This window comes from Thunnus thynnus, chromosome 13 (genome assembly GCF_963924715.1).
Source record: "Thunnus thynnus chromosome 13, fThuThy2.1, whole genome shotgun sequence".
Lineage (NCBI taxonomy): Eukaryota > Metazoa > Chordata > Actinopteri > Scombriformes > Scombridae > Thunnus > Thunnus thynnus.
Genome location: NC_089529.1, coordinates 25,362,001 through 25,372,007, shown reverse-complemented (window position 1 = coordinate 25,372,007; position 10,007 = coordinate 25,362,001). Strand labels below are relative to the sequence as shown.

At 37.6% G+C, this 10,007-nt stretch overlaps 1 protein-coding gene across 1 annotated transcript in view; it reads right to left on the bottom strand.

The window, feature by feature from the left end:
• Window positions 1–483: 483 nt before the first annotated feature.
• LOC137196027 (unconventional myosin-VIIa-like) overlaps window positions 484–10,007 on the bottom strand; it is a 59,984-nt gene continuing 50,460 nt past the window's right edge. The window contains exons 40-49 of the mRNA XM_067608801.1: window positions 8,670–8,825; window positions 8,456–8,561; window positions 7,900–8,013; window positions 7,327–7,414; window positions 7,097–7,203; window positions 6,723–6,908; window positions 6,056–6,172; window positions 5,796–5,879; window positions 5,341–5,460; window positions 484–3,644 (exon numbers count right to left, since the gene is read on the bottom strand). Coding sequence (XP_067464902.1) covers window positions 3,552–3,644; window positions 5,341–5,460; window positions 5,796–5,879; window positions 6,056–6,172; window positions 6,723–6,908; window positions 7,097–7,203; window positions 7,327–7,414; window positions 7,900–8,013; window positions 8,456–8,561; window positions 8,670–8,825 — 1,171 coding nt within the window. The 3' untranslated portion in view covers window positions 484–3,551. The remainder of the gene's footprint in view (window positions 3,645–5,340; window positions 5,461–5,795; window positions 5,880–6,055; window positions 6,173–6,722; window positions 6,909–7,096; window positions 7,204–7,326; window positions 7,415–7,899; window positions 8,014–8,455; window positions 8,562–8,669; window positions 8,826–10,007) is intronic.

Sequence of the window (10,007 nt, the reverse complement as noted above, 5' to 3'; positions counted from 1 at the left end):
GTGAAATTATTGAAAAAACCTAACATACTAATATGTAGTTAAACACACAAAACTACACTGAAAAGTATTTTCTGTCAGTTAAAAAATGCAAATGAACAACTACATATGAACGTAAATACAATGACCAACTAAACAAAACTTTTTTCTGTTTTTTCTTATAATTTCTACCAAAATTGCACCTCCCTGTATGTAAAATGTCTCAAAAATTAACCGTTAAATACCTGCAAATTACTCAGAAAATTTCCTGGGGACCTGTAAAATAAAGTATTACCAGAAATTTCTTTTTTTTTTTCATGTTTTACCACCAACAATATCACCAACCAGTGAGCACCATCCCTCTAAGAGAGTGAGTGTAGAATATTTTGTATAATTATAATGTATACTTACATTTGTATGAATGTTCAGCATCTTCTGGCTCCTTGATCAAATCTAAAATCACTTGTGTTACAGCAGAGCAGCTCTTATTAAACAGAAATGAACTCGTTGTGCTCTTTTGAAAAATGTAATTTATTCATCGCTACATCAGAATACGTGGTCACATCCAGGATGACACAATTTCTCCTTAATAAACAAGGTCAAAAAAAGTATTATGATTATTACTTGATGCTTAAAAATCAATGCTAGTGGTTCATACATTTAGAAAAAAACACATTCAGATCATTCACCAGCTACAGTACATGTTTACATGGACAAAAACTACTGTGGATCAGCTGATCATCAAACAGGTGGTGTTTGAACTTTGTGGCACACATATGGTCTGTTTCCTTGCACATTCATGACTAACAATGCTATAAAAATATCTTCAGGTTATATTTTCTCTCCACTGCAGCTAACCGTAACCGTTCACAGTGCTGGAGTTTCATCCAAATCCGTCCATGATAACACACATTCGACTGCATAAATTGGTAACGAAACAAACCAATGACCAACTGATTTGTGAAGGGTCATTTGTTGAAGTATTGGTTAGCTTTGGTGTAGTCTACATTTAAAGAGATTTGATCTAAAACACATTAAAAAGTGACACCACATTTGATGCTGGTTTGGTAAACATGTAAAACCTCTGAGCATAAATAAGGATGCATCTGAAAAATGAAGCTAATTACAAGACAAACAAAAAGCAACAAGAAGACAGACTTGTGTTTTGGGGATTTTAGTCTTGGTTGTTGAGGGATTTTTACAGCTGGCCACTTACTAACTAGTCACTGATCTTTTTTTTTTGTACAAGTTATTAGAGACTGGGGCCGTATTCACAAAGTATCTTAACTCACCACTTGGATCCTTCCTAAAAGGCACTAAAAGTTCCTCTTAAGACCGATTCACAAAGCTGCTGAGAGCAACTTTTAGTAAAGAACTGAGAGAACTCCAAGAGAAGCGACTTGCTATGGATGACGTCATGTTTCACTGTCTCCTCAGTGATTGGTTAACAGGTGACTGGCGTTTGTGTCAGTAAATGTTAAGCATCTACAGTCTGTGGTTGATACCAAGCGGCAACCTCCGGGGCTGAAAAATGAAGCCAATGCGGAAGTGCCAAAAACTGCAGTTCCTTGAATGGCCACTTGAGGGCAGATCCAAAAGCGAGTCATTCCCCATAGACCCCCATGTTAAAATGCCCAACTTTACAGCAGAAATAAACATGTTTACAGCCTGGTACAAAAAACGGTTTTGGTCTCTATAGCTAATTTCCCCTTTCATGACAACTGTACGGAGGTTGAATTTTTTTTTATAACTCACCCGTTTAAATTTTATTAAGCCGTAAAGTTATGCATAATGAAGGACATGGCTGCTTTGAGTGACAGGTCCGCCAGCCGCTAGGTGGCTTGTTTCAGCCATTCGGCCCGCCTCTTTGCCCATTTTTGATTGGCTGGGAGTTAGGCAGCGTCACGCACTGCCAAGATGGCGACGGCCGGAGCGGCTCACTTTGAGCTTCAAAACCGCTCTCCAGAAACCAACGGATGACTCACGGTAACTACGTCCATATTTTTATACAGTCTATGGTTTATATCGAGATATTTTTTTCCAGTTGACTGAACAAATCATCTTTTGATGCGATAACTCTACATATTAGCATCGTTCCCTCTCCGATGATTCAATACGTATCTATATAACGCTACAGTGTCCACAATGTACAAAAACGATAGATAAATTTGTAACGATTACCTTTGCGATATAAAGCCGAATTGATTCAGCTGCGATTAGGAATTGATATTTTAACTTTTTGAACAAAAGTATGACTAAAAAAGAAACAAAAAATTCTACATATCTTATTTTAAATACAAAATCATAAACACTCCAGAAAAGTACGTCTTCTGCCACACTAACAGTAGTAAACATGGGCAGAGATACACTGGATAACTTTTTAGCCATTAAAATGCTGCCAGGGCTCAGTTTGAAGTAGCATTAGCTGCTAACGCCTTGTGTTGACTTTCAGTAACTTTTCTGTCAGCACACACACACTTCACCTTCATAAATTAGCAGAAAGATGTGTGGTTCCACCAGCGTATTTTATGATACTGCGGTGCGTTTTGAAGACTGCAAATAAAATGTAAACATCAGGTAGCATGAAGCCGGTGGTACCAACATTTCTTTCAGTGTGGGATGGTTGAATGGTGGCGGATGAAGAAAAGCCCCGTTTGGCTTATTTTTGGTTTGATGAATAATTCTGACAGATGGCGGTTATACTCTAAAACTGCATGTTTCCAGTGGCACAGTAGTGGAGAGTTATGTAAACTGTTTTTCTTTTTCTGGTATTATTGTGTTGTTTTAATATTTTGGTACACTGATTGAATCCTTATTAACTTACCTGTCATCAAAATACACTTTAGAGAGTTCATTATCATAATTTTTTTTCAAAATCCTGATGCTGGGAGGCACTTTTCTCAGATGTATCACTAAAATGCTTTGTGAAAAAACTCTTAGCCCCAAAAACGTATGAGAACTAAAATTAGTTCTGACATGCCCCTTATTTTTAGGAGTTTCTCCTGCAGTAACTCAGCCAGTTAGGAGCTACTTTCAGCCTTAAGATGTTTTGTGAATACGGTCCCAGACTGACATTTTATTTTTGTGTGAATCCAGCAAGAAGCTGGAATACAGTTTGATTGTCTCAACGCTGATTCCTGGATTTGAAAAAAAAAACAAACAAACATCATGGCATTGAATTCAGTCTGAAAAAGTCTAAAACTAGTCGTAATGAAAGCTCATTTAGGAAAACTTTACAGCACAGAGATAATAAACTGAGAAACCTCACTGACAAAACAATGCAGACTGCTGGAGATGCAGGAGGACGGCAGATAACATGACAAGCAGTTTATAGAGAACGTCCACAATTGTCCACCTTACATGCGTCATGTTGGGAAAAGGTCATTTTAAAAGGCAACAGGTGAGTTTTTAAGACAGGGCCGATAAACAATAAGATAAATGAAAACGTTGGCATTACAGTGTCACAGCTGTTGGGACAGTTTTTGTATTTTTGTATTCACACTGTGCAGGAAAACGCAGGATCGACTGACCGTGCCTCGTCTGTCACAGAGATCGATGAGTTTCCAGCCGTCTGCTCACTTGCTGTTGCCTCGGGAGGTTCGCTGTTTGGTCATGGTCGTCAGCATCTGGCTGATGTAAGAGGTCAGGAGGTCGTCCATTTTGTAGCCCTGAGGGGTCAAAGATCAGACGCACTTTAGTAAACTTGGGAATTTAATACTCTTTTCCAGGCAATCCTGAGATTTCTTGCCATAAAGTAAGTCTGATGTTAAAAACAGAACTGCAAATAATTCAACAATATCTTTGAAAAACTGAGTTTCAAATGATTTTTTTATGGCTGACGACGTTTTTTTTTTCCACTTCAGTTTTAGTTTTTGAGTGTTATACAGGAGACTAAATATTATATCTGAAGTCTTTTTTAACTATACTAGCAGACAAATGATGATGTCTGTGTGGCGCATAGGAAATTTCCACTGATTTAAATGTTATTTTTTTATATGTATAAAACTTTATTTTGAATGTTAACAGACACCCTCCCCCCATTTAATTTCACATACTGGTAGTTGGAATGGAAAAGGCACGAGACCACCTGGGGGTATATAAGGTATGAGCGGTTGCATTCTGCAGTTGGCAGTTAACGTTAAGAGTAAAGCCACTGAAGATCAGCCGACACCACCAAGTGTCAATTTTTTCTTTCAGGTGGGTAAATGTCATGTAAGCGTGTATTCAGTTTTTCGGTTTTTCTATTTAATGTACTGTTTTTATTGTTTTATTGTTGTTTTTACTGTTATTGTACTGCTTTATGTATGGTAGCGTGTCTGTAGGTTATTAGTGTATATGCGCTAGCTAGGTGGAGCAAGTTGGCACTAGCTTGCCAGTTACAATGATAGTTATCTTTAAATTAAACGGATGTAAGGTTTGCCTGACTGCATTGATATGTATGTATGTGTAAGATTTAATGTTTATAGTGTTTTGTGGTTTGTATTTTCTTTGTTTTGTTCGTTTTCCTCTAGCAGTTAATAACGTTTATTTTCAGTTTGTTTATAACGGTTAGTAACGTTTATTTTCAGTATATTTATAACAGTTAATAACGTTTATTTTCAGTTCCAGTTTATAACGGTTCATAACGTTTATTTTCAGTTGTTTACAACGGTTATAGAACATCGTCAGTTAGAGCCAGAGCCCGAACAGCTGATTAGCAGCGCTGTTGTTTACCGTTGTCAAGGCAACAAGGCAGCTCACGTTGTAATACATCACGCGTAAACAGAGAGGATGAATGAGGGAGATTATATTGTAATGTAAATGTTGCGTGATTGAAGTTATGAGGGAATGAGATAATTGTTTTATACCTGAAATGATAAAATTGTAAATAATAGACTGATATAGTACTTTCAATGCTCTGTTATAGAATTGATAATTTTTAATAGCCTATTTTATGTATATATATTTTGTGATTCTGTCAGACTAATGATTTTAAATGGAAATAGCTAATTTATACATGTTAACTGTATTTTTAAATATTGAATTTTTATATTATATTGTTATTGTTTTGGATTGTTCTATTGTTCCAACTAATTTAAATTGGCAGTTAATGTTAAGAGTAAAGCCACTGAAGATCACCCGACTCACAAAGTGCCAATTTGTTCTTTCAGAATAAATTATTTTTCTAAAATATGTCACCCCTTGAGTGAGCTTCCACTCTATGGGTGTAACATCTGTCAAAAATCTTATAAAAATATGCCCCAGTCCATTCTTTTCTGCTGTTTTGGCCATTTTTGCCAAAAAAGCTGCTGAAGTCAACCATAAGACAGATGTCCAAATACAGAAAAATTTTGTTTTGCATGTTATTTAATTTGTTTGGCTCACCAGTGAGGTTTCACACAGCAGCTTGCTGCCTCGGACCAGGTTTCCGATGGTGATGTGGAAGTACGTGTTGCCACTGCTCCAGTTGGAGATCTTAGTGAAGGGGTGAGTGGTGAGGATGTCCTACGGGAAGTATAACGAGTCGGATGAGCACAGATACGCTGCTGCTGGCAGAAACAGCTATATCATACGTACAAGAAAATTAAAAATGACACCACAGTAACAGAATGAAAACACATCGTGGTGCTTTAACTAGTATGTAACTTAAAGCCAAAATGACAGATATAAAAATCCCAGATCTTGTTTTTAAAGGTTTGTTTGGTGGATTTGTGGGTCATAACTCAAACCTTTCAGGCAGCCAAATCACAAAGTTCTCTTTTGTAGCTCTAAACATTTGGATCAAATCAAAACTATTTTTTTTAACACAAACTGACACAAACAGATAAATCTGGACCCACCTTAGACTTTGGATCAATCAGACTGACTCCATGTTTGTTGATGGCTATCAAGAGGGTTTCTGGGTAATTTGGATCAGTTGTTTGCTGCAGAAAAAACAAAATAGAATAATTTTAAAAAGAAATTTCACACATTATTGTGTATTCCTGCTTTCTTAAAATGAGAATAAACACTAAGTAATCACAACAGATGACAAGACAACTCTCAAATTCAACTTCTTATAAGCTTTTATAAACTAATTACCGTGATCCAACGTCTTTACCTTGATTTCAAAGAAGGCAGAACCAAATGTTGACCACTTGTAAATGATTTTCAGGAAGGAGAGTTTGGCTTCTTCTCGAGTCTTCCCTGAGTGTTTGTTGAACAGCGACATGATGGACTGAGAGCACAAAAGGAGGACACTTTTTCCAGTTATTCATTAATTATGTTTACACTCTTATCTCTAATCAGGGTTCAGGGCGCTGTAGCTTTAACTGGCGTCCATTTAGCAGATATTTGAATAATAACATTAAAGTCAGTTTTTCTGTGTGTTTCTTTGAATTGACCTCTAAATGTGGGACGCTATAATTTTGTGTTTGTAACATTAATTGATGCCTGTGTAATTTCTAGGGTAAGTAGCTCTGGTTTCAGTCTATATTTTGTATATTTTTTAGGTTTTTTTTTACTTATTTGTTGACTGTGATCAGATTTAAAATTTGTATTTTTGGATGAGAATAGCTACTAAAATAATGAATAAGTTAACAGAGAACTGCAAACCAAGATGCTTCAATCAAAAGTTTTCTTATTCTACGTCTGTGGCCACAAGCTCAAATGGAAAATATTTGTCAACTGATCATTGGTGCATAACCTAACATGAAATAATACAAGAAATTTCATGCAGACGTCTCGGTGTGTGAGTCAGTTCGTGCTGCTCTGATATATCAGCTCACCCTCTTCCAGTCGTCGGGGGACAGATATCTGATCTGCTCCTGAGGGACGAGCTCCTTGATGATCTTGGAAATGTTGTGGAAGTGGGATTTGTCTTCCTCATACTTCACCCTGTAGATCAACGCCGCCAGCTGATGCACCTCCTCCTTGGAACACTTGTGGTAGCCACGCAGATACTTAGGCAGCTCCTGTACAGAGAGGAACGTCATTTTTACAATACTGCACGTCTGCATGTGTGTAGTTCAGTTTTTTCAGTTTGAAGTTGGCGGTAAATTCGTCAAACTTACACAGAACATCCAAACTCCATTAAAAAGACCATGTTGATCTACTTGTTAAGCTGTTTTAAGTAAAATAATCTGTAGCAGAGGCCACTCACTTGGTAGTAGTGGAAGATGGAGTCAGCCATGGAGTCTTTTCCCGGTATCGTATTCGTCCACAGCTTCTTCATGAAGAACACCTGATACGTCAATGAAGGCACAACACCTGCACACCCGCGACACACAGTTGAGAAGATAAACTGTTACAACCGGATGAAACAATCAGACAGAGGACACATTTACAAGATTTGCCTCTTGTTGGGAGAGATATAGTTGAATTTTAGTTTACCATCTTTCACGTGTCTGGCTTTCTTGATCCAGTCAGTCAGGTGCCTCACAAAGTCGAAGAAGAAGTCGCCATCAGGCACACTGATGACCTGGAAAACCACAAAATAACAGACTGAAATTACCAACATTTATATTATAACCCTCCGTACACAACATGTCATATTTACACTTCAGTTTTTACACAGATTAAACACACAAGATATAACATGCTGATTAGCACGAAGCAGATTTTTTACCTTCAGAAAGAGCCAGGCTAGCTGTTTCCCTCTGTTTCTGTTCTTTATGCTAAGCTAAACTAATCTGCTGCTAGCTGTGGCAACATATTAAATAGACAAACATGAGAGTGGTATCAATCGTCTCATCTAACTCTTGGTAAGAAAGCAAATAAGTGTATTTCCCAAAATGTAGATCTGTTCCCTTAAACAACACTTACTGTATACTGTACTCAACTGTTCTGACAGACATCTAGTTTTAGAATAAAAAAAACATATAATTCACAGTATATTGATGCTACAGTACTAACATACAGGGGATTTACTAGAATCTAGTTAATAAGGCTACAGATTGTCTTCACCTTGTCAGTGATCTTGACAAAAAGACTGAAGCCCTCAGAGGATTTGAGCATCAGACGTCCAGAGATGTTGTGACAGAAGTCTTTGGCTTTGGTGCTCGACTCCACTTCAAACACCTGCGAACACAACACAACACGACAAATGAGGAAGAATCTGAAATTATGGGGGAAAAAATGAATTTTGAGTAAATATTTTCAGTTTAGCAGGTTTACAGAAGGCCATGTGCAATATATGATAATAAAAGTATCAATGCTGTTGTGTGGGATCTGGAATTATGATTGTTTTTTATAATTTCAAGTAAACTGAAGGATTATATTAATCAATTTCCAACTATTGTCCAACCTTCCAGACTCATAAAATCATTCAGAACCCTTTGGATAATGTCAAAAATGCTTCTTTACATACTGTATGTGGAGTCCAAAATGTCTCAATGCTAATCATAGACAATCAGGGTGTTGATTTTTAAATAAAAGCTAATATGAGCTCATTCTAATCTAATTCTTGCAGTTATTATATGTTATGTAACAATATACATTTTGGGTTTTAGTTGTCACTGACCTCATCTGAGTCATCAGGGAAGTAAACTTTGTGGAAGATCTGAGTGGTTTTGTGCTGGATGGCCTCCACCTCCACCAGGTGAGGAGGGTACTTTCTCGACCCATTTCTACAATAAATGAAACAGAAGAGAGACGAATGTAAAGTGAACAGAACAAGAGTATTTATGAAGACCAGAAGAAATGGACATATGTGAAGGTGTGTGTGTGTATGTTACCGTAAGGCTTTCTGTAGTCGCTGCATGCAGTCTGGAGCCAGCGGATAATGTTTCTTAGCCTGAAGGAACTTCTGGACGTGAGGCAGCAGGATGTTACTGGGAGGAAACAGACCAGTGCAGAGCCACAGCAGCTCCCAGCCCTTCTCTTCACTGTACCTACACACACACACACACACACACACAGTAAGCAATGATCTAATGATGAGCTATGATCCAACTGAGTTAATGGTCAAAAATAAGTTCTTGTGGCATTAAAATATCAACAGCAGTGCTGTTGTGTGAGTTAGAGATCTAAAAAAAAAACAAAAACCTCTCATTTAGTGAGTTAACCCTCCTGTTGTCTTCCTGTCGACCTGCATCTTTTGTCTTCCCGGGTCAATTTTGACTCGGGAAGACAAAAGTCCACAGATGCTATAAATTTTAATAAAACACCCAAAATTCAATGAAAGTAGTGATCATTACTTTTACTTGCAAAGTGTGTGGTATGGAACCATCCATGTGATCTTCAGGCAAGTAGATGAAAGAAATCCACATTTCTGATAATTGAACATTTGAAAACGGGTCAAATTTGACCCGAGGACAACAGGAGGGTTAAATATACTTAATGGCCAAAGAAAGAATCATAAAGAAACTGTAGCACGGAGGAACTCGACTGAGCCCTGACCTCCCATCCAACACCTTTGGGATGAACTGGATCGCCAACTATGGGCCAGACCATCACCCAACATCCAACTCCAGATATATTCTTCATATCAACTTATCTATAATTTTGTCATCCCGTTTGTCCATGCTGTAATTTTGTCTTAGTCTATTCTGTTCATATATCTATTGCATGTGTCCGTCCTGGAAGAGGGATCCCTCCTCTGTTGCTCCCTCTGAGGTCTCTCTTCCATTTTTTCCCCTTTAAAAGGTTTATTTTAGGGAGTTTTTCTTTATTCAAATCGAAGGTCTAAGGACAGAGGATATTGTATGATGTAAAGACTGAAAAGCCCCATGTTGTGATTTGTGATATTGGGCTTGTATAAATAAAAATGGACTTGACTTGAACATCAGTGTTGGACCTAACTAATGCTCCTGTGGCTGAATGGGAGCAAATCCCTGCTGGCATGTTAAGTCTTGTAATGAAAACCTTTGCCAGAAAAGTGGAGGCTGATATAGCTGCAGCTTATTGCCAATGGGTTGTGAATGACATGTTTAACAATCACACGAGGGTGTAACGTCCCGGCGTCCACTTACTATTGGACATTTAGTGTACCTGCTGTATTCATGCATTAGTTTTCCTTAAGTGTATGAAAAGCTGTATGACAGCTGTGTCATTATGCATTTATAAGATGTTTC